Here is a 16,012-nt window from a genome sequence, read left to right as displayed (position 1 = left end):
CTGCCTTTGATCGTGAACACCTTCCGGGTTACAGGACTGGAGTAGGTGGTGGTGTGAGGGTGCATGGGACAGGTTTTACACTGGGGGCGGTTACAAGGGTAGGAGCCAGAGGGTAGGGAAGGTGGTTTGGGGATTTCATAGGGATGAACTAACAGGTTACGAAGGTTAGGTGGATGGCGGAAAGACACTCTTGGTGGAGTTGGGAGGATTTCATGAAGGATGGATCTCATTTCAGGGCAGGATTTGAGGAAGTCGTATCCCTGCTGGAGAGCCACATTCAGAGTCTGATCCAGTCCTGGAAAGTATCCTGTCACAAGTGGGGCACTTTTGTGGTTCTTCTGTGGGAGGTTCTGGGTTTGAGGGGATGAGGAAGTGGCTCTGGTAATTTGCTTCTGTACCAACAAGCAACAGTACCTCCATTATGACAGCTGCCACCCATTCCACATCAAACGGTCCCTTCCCTACAGCCTAGGTCTTCGTGGCAAACGAATCTGCTCCAGTCCGGAATCCCTGAACCATTACACCAACAACCTGAAAACAGCTTTCACATCCCGTAACTACCCTCCCGACCTGGTACAGAACTCCGGAGATGGGAACTTGCCCTTCAGTATATCCTCTCTTCTCGTTATCCGCCAGGCCTCAACCTCCGCTAAATTCAAGTTGCCGCTGCTCATACCTCACCTGTCTTTCAACAACATCTTTGCCTCTTTACTTCCGCCTCGACTGACAGCTCTGCCCAAACTCTTTGCCTTTACAAATGTCTGCTTGTGTCTGTGTATGTGCAGATGGATATGTGTGTGTGTGTGTGTGTGTGTGTGTGTGTGTGTGTGTGTGTGCGCGAGTGTATACCTGTCCTTTTTTCCCCCTAAGGTAAGTCTTTCCGCCCCGGGATAGGAATGACTCCTTACCCTCTCCCTTAAAACTCACATCCTTTCGTCTTTCCCTCTCCTTCCCTCTTTCCTGACGAAGCAACCATTGGTTGCGAAAGCTAGAATTTTGTGTGTATGTATGTGTTTGTTTGTGTTTCTATTGACCTGCCAGCACTTTCGTATGGTAAGTCATATCATCTTTGTTTTTAAATATAAACTAAGCACAAAATTAGATATGCTGTTATATCCTTTAAAACTGAGGGCCAACCTTTCTCTTTTGTGAAAATGCAGGTTATACTCATGTATGTTAATGGTAATTAGATCAAATTGAAAAAAACAAATCTAAAGAGGCAGATGGCAAAACAAGAGGGGAAGTAAAATTTATCCCAGCTTGCTTCATCACAAGCAGTGCAATACCAACAGTACTTAAAATCTTGTTGGAGTGCAGGCAGAGAGTACACATAACAGAAAAACTTGTAGCACCTAAAGAACATGGCTGGGTTGGCCATCAAAGTACTGTGCGTAAAATGGAAACAACAACTCGACAGAACACCTGGAAGAGCACCATTATTCACTGGAAGCAATAAAACACAGAAAGATTGTACCAATTACTCAAAGGTGTAATAATCCTAATTAAAACAATAATGGAAAACTCCGGATGGAATTAAATAATGATATGGTAACAATTTTTATTCTTTAATGCATATATCACAATGTTCTTGATTACAACATTTGTCACACAGAGTTTGTACAGTGGGAACAATTATTCCACAACTAAGAAAAAATTCTAAAATCACTTCATACAACATCACAGACAATCTAATTAAAAATAGGAACATCCACTGTAGAGTTATCCATGCAGAGAGCATAATATTCTCTTTTTTAATTTAATCACAGAAAAGAGTCAGTCTGGTATACATAATCTTTATCTGACAAATCACACAGAATGACTAAATACAATAGTAGGCAAAAACACTGACAGTTTCACTGAAAGGTATTATTAGACTCAGTCTTCCCTTTTACAATGATCAAGAAAATTTGGCTGACAGAAGCCAAACACTTAAGTTTCTATTTACATGGTAATATCATTCTTGTCTCTGCAAAAGTGATCTACTTCATATCAAAATGAAAATAGTGTCTTAACACTAATGTAAAGTGGTACATTTCTTGTAGATACATGATACAATTAAACATGCATACCACAGTTAGTTTGAAATGAATGGTTACCAGTTTTGTTATGGTTTGTTTCAGGGTGTGCAAACATAAATAATCAAAACTATTATAAATTAGAGCAATTATCAGGGAATTCTTTTTCAGTTTGGCAAACTGTATAATGAAGAAATCAAAGAAAAATACGATCTGTACATTTGGGAATCAAACACTAATACAATAGTGCACTTGAAATAAAAATTATGATGCATAAGCCACAAATAACTCAGACTGCTAGAATACAGTAAATGATAAACACAATAATAAGATATATAAATTAATACAATGCATCAGTATTGTCCTATCCAAGTTTATTATAGAATGGTACATAAAATGTAGACACGATAATGAAGAATCACTAAGACTCAGAAGCAATGATTAGTCTATTGGAAAAAACAGCAGCAGCCTCTTGACTCTTCTATTCTCAGTCTCTAAATGTGTTTTATGACCAGTGGACCGAGAAATTCTTGTGTAATGAAATTTTCATGTCCTTTATGAGTAGACACTGAAAATGAATTAGCAACAGTGACATTAAAAAACACAAGTTTGAAGAAGATAACTGTGTTATTTCATACATTACTTTAATACAAAATTTGGAAAAAAGAGATACATTTCGCACAATGAAAGACACTCTCCATTGTTGCACATTTACTAGTCATGCCCACTAATGCATCACTGATTTTCCAGTAACTAGACAAGAATGCTAAAGAAGCATTTGCAGCAGTCAGCAGTCATGAAATCATGACATAGAAGTTTTGATAAATGTGTAGGGCTGGAGGGAGATGTTGAGAAGCAGTACAAGTTCATAGTTTTTGTGTGAATGCACACAGTACCTGTGAACAGTGCATGGGGAGAAAGACTGTTGGCACCACGCAGAATTAGCCCAAATTTCTTTAAGTTTGCCCCCATGATCTATATGTGAGATGCAGGTTGAATGAAGGAATACGAATCTTTACTCATATTGGAATATGGGTACCCACAAATTTGAGAATAAGACTTTCTGTGACGCACATTGCCTTTCTCATAGTGTCTCCTATTGGGACATACTGAATACTTCTGTAACTCCCTCCCACCTTATGGACCAAACAATTCTAGCAGTAAGATGTAATTGTGTTGCAAATCAGATCTGGAGGACCAGGTTCTACAGGATGTGAGACGAACCATTGTACAAGCTCCAGGTAAGTTGCCTGCCAACATGTACAATTAAGTGTATCTTGCATGAAAGCCACTACTTCCTTATAGTCTACGGTCGCTGTGCCACTACCCCCACCATCTGCAGTCCAGTGGAGGCCACTATGGACATCTGTTGTGAGCTGGATGCGATGCAACTCTGTACTGTGTTCTGGTACTATTTGTTGTCGTTGCACGCACACTGTCCATTTCCAGTCACATGTTCATAGGACTTTTTCCCCTTCATTTCCATTCAGGAATCCAACCCTGCAGTTTGCCAGTTTTATTAATGTTTACCCTGTACACAGAGAATTAAAAAATTACGTGTAAAATTAAAGTATGTTTATTTATGTTGACGGTGAACCGACAATCTTTTAACCAGGCACCAGTTGTCTTCAATTCTTCCTAGATTTCCTAACAGTATTCTAAGAAAGTGAGTTCCTGTATACAGCTGTATTATCTGTAAACAGTTCATTCCACATTGTGAGCAACAATGGTGCTACTACACATCGTAGGAGTACAAAGGCTATTATATGCACTTCTGATGATGTCTTCCCACTAAGAAAAATTTTCTCGGTTCTATTAGTTAGGAAGTCTTCAATCCAATCACATGCCTGTTCTGATATTCCACATGCACATACCGTGTATACAAAGTGATGATAGAAAAAATACCAAAGGCTTCCTGGAAGAAAAAACACACAGCATCAACCTTAGTATGTTGTGAACAAACACAGAATACTGAATTACTTTCAATTCAATAAAGACTGGAATGGCCTACACCTGTACCCAATAGTGTGGCACACTCCACTGATGCAGTGATCAACAGTAGACTGAAGCTAAAGGAGTGGTCGGTTCTTTCACAATACAGAATGTAACGTGCATCACCATAAGGTCCAGTGGCTGTACATATATCTTCATCTACATCTACACTCTGCAAAACCACAGTGAGTCACTTGGCAGAGTGTATGTTCCATTGTACCAGTTATTATGGTTTCTTCCTGTTCTATTTGCACATGGAGCACAGGAAGAATGATTGAATGCCTTCGTGCATGCAGTAATTATTCTAACCTCATCCTCACGATGACTGTGTGAACGATACATAGGGGGTTGTAGTATGTTCCTAGAGTAATCATTTATAGACAGTTCTTGAAGCTCTGTTAATAGATTTTCTTGGGATAGTTATGTCTGTCTTCAAGAGTCTTCCAGTTCAGTTTCTTCAGTGTCTATATGACACCCTCCCACTGCATCAAATGACTTGAGCTAGTTTTCAATTTTATTGTCACTTATTACTATCTTTGTCTTTTTTTGCATCTATGCAACAATTAAAAAGGAACTGTGTTTCGGTCTTTTCAGTAAAGCCATTTTGATGATAGTTCAGTAGTCAAGACTTTTTATAATCTTTTGTTGCAGTGTGATCATAATCAGTGAGCATATGGACAGATGACTTCATTCTATCAACTGATTTCATGTAGTAACAAACATTTTTAGTTTTTCATGTCAACTCAGTGGTCTTGCTATGGAAGTTAATGAATATTTCTCGTGTAGCTATCATTAAGCTTATTTTAACTTTGTTCAGCTTTTGTACTGCCAGCAAGGATCTGTTTTTGTTTGAATCTGCTATGCAGCTGTCTCTGTTTTCAAAATAATTACATAATAATGTTACTAAACTATGGAGGGGTCTTTCCACTTCCGGTATCTTCCACAGCATACACTATCTAAGAGAAAGCCTACAATATGTCTAAATTTGTGTTAGACGTTCTCCACTCCCCTTCACAGCTATGCCACAGTCTCTGCTATCCAAGTACCTGTTTCTTGGACATATTTTATCCCTGACCTATTAGTTGTATGCGGCAGAGGTTTAAGGAGGGGAGGGGGAATTCTCCATCTTATCACACAGGTCAAGAAAGCTGAAATTGAGACAATCAAATAACCAATGGAGTCTCTTGTTTATGCCTGCCACCTAGGTACAAACTAGAAAATTGCAGTGGGTCCTGAAGATGGGTGCTACAAACGTTGAGCTCTGCTTCCACCTCAGAGTAACACCTAGAATGTTGTAGTGGCCTTTTGATTTTTGATTGAGGTATTTCCCAGACATTGAGAGAGAAATTATGTAAGTAGTTGATACAACTTGTACAGAAGACATATTACTCAAAACACCATATTACAAGAATCTGTACTGTATCACAAAGGTCCTAGTCTCATGACAACTGTGCACTTTCACACACTTCTCACTCAATTTAGTTTCCACAGGAGAAACTGCTTGAATTGGAAATAAAGATTTGAGTTTACAATTTGTGCGCTGCTGCTAGCCAAACCTTCCACACCAAAATACTTCTTTAGTTACAAGCAGAATATAAATTAGTGACAAAAATTACCATTCAATGTACTCACCTTATTAGTTGTATCATATGAAAAAGGCCATTTCTCATCACTGATAATAACTGTGTTAACTGGACCTGGCACTCCCATAATGAGCACACCATCAAGAATCATCGGTGTGTGGTAACCGTAGTGTACTACATTACTGCTCAGCACTGACGTATCCAGAGTAAAATTCAGTAAAGTGTACTGCCCACTTTCATATGTATCTGCAAACATGTGCACATTATTCTCAGCATTTTGCTTGTAACAGAAGCAGTTCAAGAGCTTCCTTAACACAAATTTCCTAGAATATTGTAAAGATCGTAGAATGTAAATAAACGAGACTTCAGACAAAAGTTAAACAAACTTGGAAAAAACTTTACTAATTGCTTTTGGTACTCTGTGTTCCCCATCACTTTTATTTCAGAAGGCACATCTCTTTGATTAAATTAAAAGATTTTCAAACTCACCTCTTAATCCTTGCAAACACTACCCATTTTTAACTTGTTGCTGTGTTGAATATTTTTTGGACAAATTGCACCAAAACTTGAAATATATATATATATATATATATTTTTTTCAAAAGGAAACTGCGAGATTGTTACACAGTGTTAATAACTAGCTTCCCTGCTCCAGGAACTAGAAACAGGTTTCACTTCCCATTCTGTAAATTCTACAAGCTCTTTTACTCCTTCCTTTTCTTTATCTTTCTGTATTTAAATAGCTCTCTAATGTTCCATCTGACTTTAATTTTCATTTTTTTTACTTAAATATGTATATACTTTCCCTACTAGTGGAAAGATCAATGGAATATAACGCAAAACTCAATTTCGATTCCCTTTACGAAGAATGTATATTTGAAAGTAGCTGCGTAGAGTTAGGGAAAAATATTGTAATTTTATCTGTGTACAGAATTCCGGGCACTGAAATAATGAAACATTATTTGTCAAAATTCCAGTGCCTATTGCAAAAACTTCAAAAAGAAACCAAGAAGAGAGTCATAATTACCGCTGATTTCAACATAGATCTAGCCAGTGAAGCCAATAACTCAACAAAATTCATTGATATAATTCAAACATCGGGTTTCAGCACAAATTTCACCAATTACACTCGAGTAAAAGAAGTGTCTGCAACATGTATAGATAATATTTTAACCAATTACACTTATAATGAGGCAAATAAGTTTTGTTTAGATTTAGGACTTTCTGATCATTGCGCTCTGCTTATGGAGTTACCACAAACAATAGATCCTTGCTCGAAAAAAACCTACACCAAATGCCAGTTAAGCAAAGAAAATATAAACTTATTCTATCATAGATTAAAAAAGGTGGAGTGGTCTACAGATCATAATATTTTATGCTCTGAAAATTTTGCTACTTTCTTGGAAAAATTCCTGCTTGTTTTTAATGAAACTTTCCCCATTACTCTACATCATAAAAAAGTAGGAAATTAAGTAAAGTGGATTACTGAAGGAATAAAAATCTTGAGTGCAAGAAAAAGACGACTACATAGGGAACTAAAACAATAGAAGTCTTGATTTTGTTACCTATGTAAAAGATTACAAAAATCTTTTTAAAAAAGTTGTAAAGGCAGCCAAAGAACAGCCAAATAATAGATTTATATTGGATAGTGAAAACAAATCAAAGGTATTATGGTCAGTGATCAAAGCTGAAACAGGTGCCACAGGTAGAGGCCATAATATTTCTGACATCAAGATAGAAGATGAAACTATTGTAAATCCTACTCAAATTTCTCAATTGTTTAATGAATTCTTTATAAATGTAAACAAATCTAATGTCACTGTAGCAGAGTATCCAGACACGGTAAATTTCTTCAACGGTGAGCAACTTGATGGTGAATTTTTCAGCACATTTACAAAAACTACGGTAAAAGATATAAAAAATGTGATTTGTCACTTAAAAGTAAGACACCAGCAGGATGGGATGGGATACCAGCAAAAGTGTTAAAAACAGTCTCTAAAATAATTGTGCAGCCACTAACTACAATAGTTAACCAGTCCCTTCAAGAAGGTCATTTTTCAGTAACACTGAAGTACACAGCAGCTAAGCCACTATTCAAAAAAGGCACAAAAGAACACATGGAAAACTATCGGCCAGTCTTTCTTCTTCCATCACTGTCAAAAATATTTGAGAAGGTAGTCACCATAAAAATTAAAAACTTCATAGAAAAATTTAAAATAATCTCAAAGAATCAGTATGGATTTCAAAAAGGCAAAACCACAACACCTGTTATAAATAATTTTGTTGATAAAATTAACTTGTCTCTACACAACTCACTGCATGCCACAGGAATTTTTTGTGATCTATCAAAGGCCTTTGATAGTGTGAATCAGTCCTTGCTACTCTGTAAACTGGAAAAGTATGGAATTAGGGGCACGGAATTAGAATGGTTTAAATCCTATCGAACCAACCAAAGACAAATAGTGGTTATAACATCAGAGAGAGGAACTTTTACTTAAAAATGGAAAACCATTTCACAAGGAGTACCCCAAGTTTCTGTCTTAGGTCCCATTCTGCTTTTGTTTTACATAAATGATCAGTCACTTAATATTGAGTGTCACTCAGTTTTTATTTGCAGATGGCACATATTTAATCATTGAAAGTAACATTACAGATCAAATTCCGCAAACTGTATTAAATACTTTAGAAAACTTCGATACCTGGTTTGATTTAAATGGGTAAAAATTAAACATGGAAAAGACCCAGTTAATGCAATTTAAAACAAAACAAGCACAATTAAATGATATTCAGGTCAGTCACAGCAACCAGGATTTGCAGGAAGCTAGCTGTGTGAAATTCCTAGCAATGCAACTAGATAAAAATCTATCATGGGGGTCACACATACAGTACCTTGCAAATAAATTAAATAGCCTAGCATATGCAATGACAATATTGTACAATGCTACCAGTATGGGCATAAGAAAAGTAGTATATCATAGCTACTTTGAGTCAGTAATAAGGTATGGAATTGTGTTTTGGGGTACCTCAAACCATATGTGTCGAATACTAAACCTTCAGAATACCATCATTAGAAATAAGCACAATGTAGGGCGAAGAAAATCATGTCGCCCACTCCTAAAAAATCTGAGTATACTTAGTGTTCCCTCACTATACATACATGAGCTGATTATCTTTGTACACAGTAACCCTGATTTTTTTGTAGCAAATCATTTTCAACATGATTACAACACCAGAAATCAAAATAATTTTATGCTGCCCACCCAACATTTAAAACTTTATGCTCGAACTCCACATTATATGAGTATGAAAATTTATAACAAAGTGAAAGGAAGAGAATTGCTCAGCATAAACTTAGAAACACTGAAAAAATCCTTATATGAGAAATTAGTGCAGGAATGTTACTATTCAGTAGAAGAATTCATAAATGACAACCTGAAAATTTGAGCAGGAGAGAGCAAGTACTTAGAACTGTTCATCTTAAAAGTTTGTTACATTTGAAGAAAAATTATTAATTGCTTAATTAAGTAATTATTCAGTACTGTACATTATATTACTTGTATTATAAGGAAAATTGAAAACCAGTTTTTGTGTTTTGACGAGTCTCTTTTACTTTTAAGTCAATGGCTTGAAATTGTATGTTATGAGACCACAAACTTCTACTTCTACTACTACTATATCATCAAAAGCGTTCAGACACCTATTGTAGACATTAATGTGGGGTGTGCCCTCCATTTGCCTTTACGACAGTTTGAATTCTGCTGAGGACACTTTCAGTGAGGTGTTTAAATGCCTCCGGAGGAGTGCCGGCGCATTCTTCCTTGAGAGTTGAAACCAGAGACAGTAGTGATTACGGCTGCTCGGGTATGGAGCAAAGTCAATATTCTAACTTATCCCAAAGATGTTCCAATGGGTTCAGGTCGGGATTCTAGGTAGGCCAGTCCATTTCAGAATGTTGCCCACAAACCATTGTTTCATGGATGCTGTTTTGTGACAGGGTGCATTATCATGCTGACACAAAAAACCATCATCTCAGAGCAGTTTCTCTACTGCACACAGTACACAATACTGTGAACTGTGTTCATATTCCTTCTGCATTTAGCATTTTCTTAAACGCTATAGGGGACCACGACCTAACCACAAAACGCACACATTACTGCACCACCACCTACTCCATACTTTACTACTGGCACAATACTTGGTGAAAGCTAATGTTCTACAGGAATTCACCAAACACAAAAGCTTTCATTGGACTGCAACACGGTACAGCACTGGTCATTCCTCTAAATCCCTTGTTTCCAATCATCCCCTGTCAAGCGCCATCACTCTTTACATCTACAGGAATGTGTGGTTTGTGTGAAGCCACTTGGCCATTGTATCCATTCTTTCTAATTCCGTGTGCACGGACTACTGGTAGCACTTCCGAACTCGTACATGATTTCTTTCACTGATATCCTGTGGTTTTTTACGACTAACCTCTGCAATGCTTGAAAGTCCCTATCCGTCTGTACACGTGGCCTGCCTGGTCTCTGTTGAACCTGGCTGCTCCTTCGCATCTCAAACTTCAAAATCACATCACCAACAGATGGCTGGTCAGGTTCAGAAGGGTTGAAATGTCCCAATGACTACTCCAAATTTTAAGTCAGCAGCTCTCCTGACTGACCCATTCTGCTGTTGCTGATTCTCTACCTACAACACCATACTCCTCACTTTCCTTTACATCAGTGGCTCAACCTCTTGGGCCATCTAGTGGTCAATTATGCATTACATAGGGGTATCCCGGTACTTTTCATCAGATAATGTAAGGACTGAATTTATATATGATTTAAAATTCATATAATTTTATGAAAGATTTAAACTTACTCATAGAATCTCCATCATCCCAGTACAAAGAGCCCTCAGCATGACCATCTTCATCAGCTGCTACAATGAGCTCAAAGTCATTTTTGCGACTGCACATGTAAAATAATAAGATGTACATGTTTTATGAGTATACAAGTTTGTTAATACATGAAACTACTTATAAAGCATGCAAGTGATGATATATTATTTCAGTGTCTAGAATCTCACAGAACAAGATAATGTACAGCTCAGGTGAATGGAATGTCTGCCTAGTAAGATGTGTGACAAAAAAGTGATTAAAGGTATTCGGTGTAAAGGCTGTCACTGCTGGTTCCACGAGAAGTGCGCTAAATTAAGCTTAAAATTTGTAAACGAGTACTACATATGGACTTGTTTCACATGTGTTAGTGGTGCTGTGGAAAACAAATTTAGAAACACCATCAAGGAAAATGACGAAAAAATCAGAGTACTTCAGAGTGATTTACTTACTCTAAACAACAAATATGCAACTCTGTAGAAGAAGTGTATATGTGGCGCAGAGGTACATCTTCAATACAAGGAACCAGGTGTAAACAAACCAGACTCCTTCTCGGTAAGAGAAGACGATTTCTTGATTAAGGAAGATTATGGACATAAAGAAACGTCGAAAGAAGTCTTCTCAGCGTCATGTAAAAATGATTTTACAAAGAAGATACAACAGAAGAAGAAGGCGAAAATATTTGGCGACAGTCACGGCCGCAACATACGGGAACTCTTGACAAACAGTGTAAATAACAAGGTTCAAATCTCAGGCATTGTAAAGTGCCAGTTTTGGCAATGTGGTTAAAAGTGTTAATGAAGATTGTTCAAAACTCACAAAAAAGACAGTGTGGTGATAATTCACTTTAAACCAATCAATGACCAACAATAGCTCCATTTCAATCGTTGCCACCCATACTATACCAGGAAGACATTTCTATACAGCACACCACACATGGTCACCACATCTATAGTGATGGGAAGTCTGTCTCCAAAAATACGAAGGATCTCATGGAGGCTTTCAGAGACTGAAATTATCCTCCAAACCTGGTCCAGAAACAGATCTCTTGTGCCTTGAGTCTCCAGTCACCTCCCACATGCCCACTGTCCGAAAGCCACAAATGAGCACTCTTCTCACGACTCAGTACCCCACCCCCCCCTCCCCCCCGGACTGGAGCAAGTGAGTCACATTCTCTGCTACGATTTCCACTACCTGTCATTATGCTATGAAATGAGAAATATCTTCCCCACCCATCGCACAGTGATATTCTGTCACCTGCTGGACCTACACAATATCCCTCTCTGTCCCTACTTCATCCTCTGCTAAGAATCCCTTGCCCCCGGCTCATAGCCCTGCATTAGACCCACATGCAAGACTTGTACCGTATATCCTCCCACCGTTATCTACTCTAGTCCTGTTGATAGCATCTCCTACTCCATCAAAGGAGGGCCACCCATGAAAGGAGGCATGTGATCTACCAATTAAGTTGCAACCACTACGCCACTCTCTACATGGGCACGGCAACTAACAAACTTTCTGTCCACATTGCATGAAGAGCCACCATCAGACTGTGATCGAAAGACAGCTGGACCACCCAGTTGCTGAACATGCTGCCCTACATGACACGCTTCACTTTAATGACTACTTCACTGCTCAACCAATCTGTATTCTTCCTACTAACACCAACTTGTCTCTACTGTGCAGGTAGGAACTCTCCCTGCAACATATTCTTCATTCTGGTAACCTCTCTGGTCTAAACCTTCGGTAGTCACTGTCTCCCATCTACCTATCCCCTTTCCAGCTCCCACACCAATACTACACATCTTTTCAATCTCCCCAATACACCAACAAGTCCTTTCTCCTTCTCTCATCTCTCCCCCTCCTCCTCCGTCCAGCATGTCTTGAATGGCTATCAACACCCCACTCGTGACTGGTTGTCTATATTTCCCACGGTTCATTACCGAATTACTAACTGCTGCACTTCTCGTAAAGTCTGCAGACACTGTAAGTCCACTTTTACCAACTGGCTAAAAGGTAGCATGTTAAAACAGTTCCACGGAGCTGTGCAGAGCTCACAAAATCAAGGAAATGGCAGACAGCCCTTGTGGATGTAGGAAGCAAGTCAGATGACTCTGAGATAGAGGAGGTGTTGCAAACTGTTATGCATTTCTGTAGTTGAGAGTTAGTGATCTTTTATAATCAATGAAGTTATGTTGTTAGTACTACAGAAAGACTTCCAGAATTCAGAAGCTCATCCACTTGTGCAGGTGTGGAATTCTGCTTTGTGATTCTCCAGTTTTCTGATAGGGGTTGCAATTTACTGAGCATACATATGCTTGGTAAGAAGGAACCTGATCTTGGAGGTTGGAACCACTAGTTAGCAGGATGTGGTATTTATTATCAATGACTTACTTGGTGAAGCTTGATTGATGCCCAAATTTGTTTCTATGGCAAATGTGACTTTTTGTGGGACTAATTACTTTTTGACCTTTAACTGTTACCCTGTTTCATTTGTGGAGATTATTGATGGAAGTTGCTGCAAGCCAGCTGGGGGCAGTGTACGAACCGTTAGTGGTGGATGTTTTCACATCCAGTGGTAAAATCTCAGAATCTTTCATAATGCAGCTACATAGCTATAGGGCATTAATTATCGACTTTTGAGCACTGACAAGTTGAATCCTATTTCCCGTGTCAAAATGCATCTGGTGTCCTTACTTTGATTGACTTTACAAGTGTAGCAGTGCAGAAAACTGACCTTGGTCCAATAATAGATGAATGGTTCCTAGTAATTCTTTGAAGCAATATGCTGCATAAAATTTCTCACCCAGTGCACAATGACAACAATGTGTGGAATCTGAGCTTGGCTACAAGCGAGAATTCTCACAATGCTATGGGAAATCTGATGCTGAGAGCATCAAGGAATCTTAAATGCAGCTGCCTATGCTGTCTATGAACATTTGGTCCAAAAATGTTTTGTCATTCCAGGAATGTACCCTGCCTGATCGAACTATGTAGAACAAGTCCTTAGAATATCTGTAAAAAGAGCTGTCTACAGAAAAACCTCTGCTGGGTTTATGATTTTTGCTTTACCATCCTTCTCTGTATGTTTATATTTCTTACTTTCATTCTAATAATCATGCTTCTTACTACAGGTGTCATTTACATTTTCATCAATTCATTCTTTTCTGCTTGAGATGTGGCAGTATATTGTCATATCATTATGCACCATCAAAGCCTAGATAAAAGAAATACAACACTGTATGTATCGAATCATGAGAGTAAGCTAGTTAAAAACCCTTCTCAGTATAGTAGTAAATTCTGACAAGTCTAACGGTGACCGAGTGAGGTGGCGCAGTGGTTAGCACACTGGACTCGCATTCAGGAGGACGACAGTTCAATCCCGCGTGCGGCCATCCTGATTTAGGTTTTCCATGATTTCCCTCCATCGCTCCAGGCCAATGCCAGGATGGTTCCTTTGAAAGGGCACGGCCGACTTCCTTCCCTAATCCAACGAGGCAGATGACATCGCTGTCTGGTCTCCTCCCCCACAACCCAACCCAACCCAATTAAACGGCGAAAGAAAAATTCTCAGTTTAATTCTGTGGTTGTGCCAGAATTTGGGCAGCGATATCAGCTGTAGTGTGCTGATGGCACAGCGTGGGGACCAGCTCTCAATGTTCAAAATCAGCGTGGCGGCTGGTGACCACAGGGCTCATAGCTGGCAGACAGATGCGCATGGATACGGAAGGAGGCCCGAAGCAGAAAGATAAAATGTAGTTTTAGAGGGACAACACCCCTTTACTTGGCTTTGGATGGCTGAGTCCATGAGGTGTCACATTTTGGGGGAAAAGTAGCCCCTTAAAAGGTCTGTCGTGCTGGACGGTGGGAGACTGGCCACCTTCACTAAAATTCAGTTTCATGTTCTGCTCTATGTACATTCATAAAGGAGAAGGTGAGAGCTGCAAATACACTAGATATCCAATAAATGATGATGGCTGACATCACTCTCAGTGTCCAGAGGTGAGAAGAGGGATGCATGGCCACTGTTAAAAGGGGGGACATGGTGCATTGCTGAACTCGGACATACGCGTGAAAGTGGCTCTCGATCAAAATGTTGATGTCCATCCCAAGTGAGTAATGTTGTCTGAGTTACATTCGTGTAGGAAGTGACTTTGAACATTTGCAATAAGTGTATTTTGCTGGTACCAAACTGAAGAGGTTGGACGCACGCAGTCAAAAAGCCATGCAAATGTTTGTTGTGTCATACCACATTTGAGGATGCAAGGAAGGTGGTTTTCAGCATGCCTGGAGGTTGTGCATTACTCAAGTCCAGGGACTTCTTTCTCACTACCTTCCATTCTTCTTAAGAAAGTTCTTGGTGTGTGTTGTGTTGCCATATCCGGCACAGAATACATGCAGAATTTTACATTCCATTCACCTCACTCAAACACGCAAACTATATAATGTACAAATATGAAACTGGCATCAACAGATTCTGTAAGAGTTGTTCTATGTTTCGATTTTAGTTTTATGTGCAGCAACAGATTATTAAAACAATATATGGACAGTTTACGAAAATGCAATTTCTGATGATGTTTCCCAATTTTTGAGATGCAGTAAACATTTTTGTTATTGAAGTTAGATGAGCACATTTTGCGAAATATTCATTTACTCCAAACAGGAAGTCTGTTAGAGTTTTCTAACAGGAAATAATTTCAGTTAAGTATGACATGCAATGGTCTGCTCATGCATCAAACACTGGGTGGTCTCCTGGGCACTTTTGTTACGAGAAACAATCTCTACATGTTTTAGTAATTTTTATGATCCATCTACTTATTTCTAACATAAAAAAAGATATATGCTGTGAGTAAACGTACCTTAAATATGCCACCCAATATTGGGAGGAAGAACAAAAGTGATACAAAAACAGCATTTTGTTACTGCTGCAACATTTGTTTTGTGTGATACAGACTGAATTCCTGAGATGAACTGCACTTGGAATTAGTTACTGGTAAGGGCTTCTTATCAGAATTTCAAAACTTCTGACAAAAGGCATTAAGCATCGACATTAGCAAACATTTCACTTTAACATCTAATCACATTTACTTATTTAAATTATGAAGTGTGTTATATAAATACTTACTGCATAATGTGTTTTATTGTAACTTTAAGTAAGTATGCCTAGAAATCACTTCCAGGAGTGTACCTATAACTTGACTTTTCCAATGTCTTATGCAAAAGATGCTTTTGTAGACAAAAAGACCAATAAATAAAATACAATACAATCACACATCACCTAAGCACTAATACTTCGAAATCCATTTCATTACTAAATTGGACTCCAAATACAGGAGGTTTCATTAACGGTATGTGTGAGCAATTGAGGGACCCCACCCCACACAGAAACTGAGAGCTTGATTGCCACTCAACTGTTTCTAATTCTCCTACACTTCTGGGATGTTGGATCCAAGAGGGTGCTTTTTGGATAAAATGGTCAAGAACTTCTGAGAATGTCAGTGATACAATGTCTGGTGTATACATAAGCCTTTTCCTATACCAGTCTG

General features: G+C 38.6%; 1 protein-coding gene across 1 annotated transcript in view; it reads right to left on the bottom strand.

Annotated features, from left to right (window-relative positions):
• Positions 1-1,541: 1,541 nt before the first annotated feature.
• LOC124605701 (lysosomal alpha-glucosidase-like) overlaps positions 1,542-16,012 on the bottom strand; it is a 130,351-nt gene continuing 115,880 nt past the window's right edge. Inside the window, exons 16-18 of the mRNA XM_047137562.1 lie at positions 10,451-10,539; positions 5,640-5,836; positions 1,542-2,583 (exon numbers count right to left, since the gene is read on the bottom strand). Coding sequence (XP_046993518.1) covers positions 2,521-2,583; positions 5,640-5,836; positions 10,451-10,539 — 349 coding nt within the window. The 3' untranslated portion in view covers positions 1,542-2,520. The remainder of the gene's footprint in view (positions 2,584-5,639; positions 5,837-10,450; positions 10,540-16,012) is intronic.

Source organism: Schistocerca americana, chromosome 3 (genome assembly GCF_021461395.2).
Source record: "Schistocerca americana isolate TAMUIC-IGC-003095 chromosome 3, iqSchAmer2.1, whole genome shotgun sequence".
Taxonomy (NCBI): Eukaryota; Metazoa; Arthropoda; class Insecta; order Orthoptera; family Acrididae; genus Schistocerca; species Schistocerca americana.
Note: the sequence above shows the minus strand (reverse complement) of the source record. Positions and strands in the feature narration are given on the sequence as shown.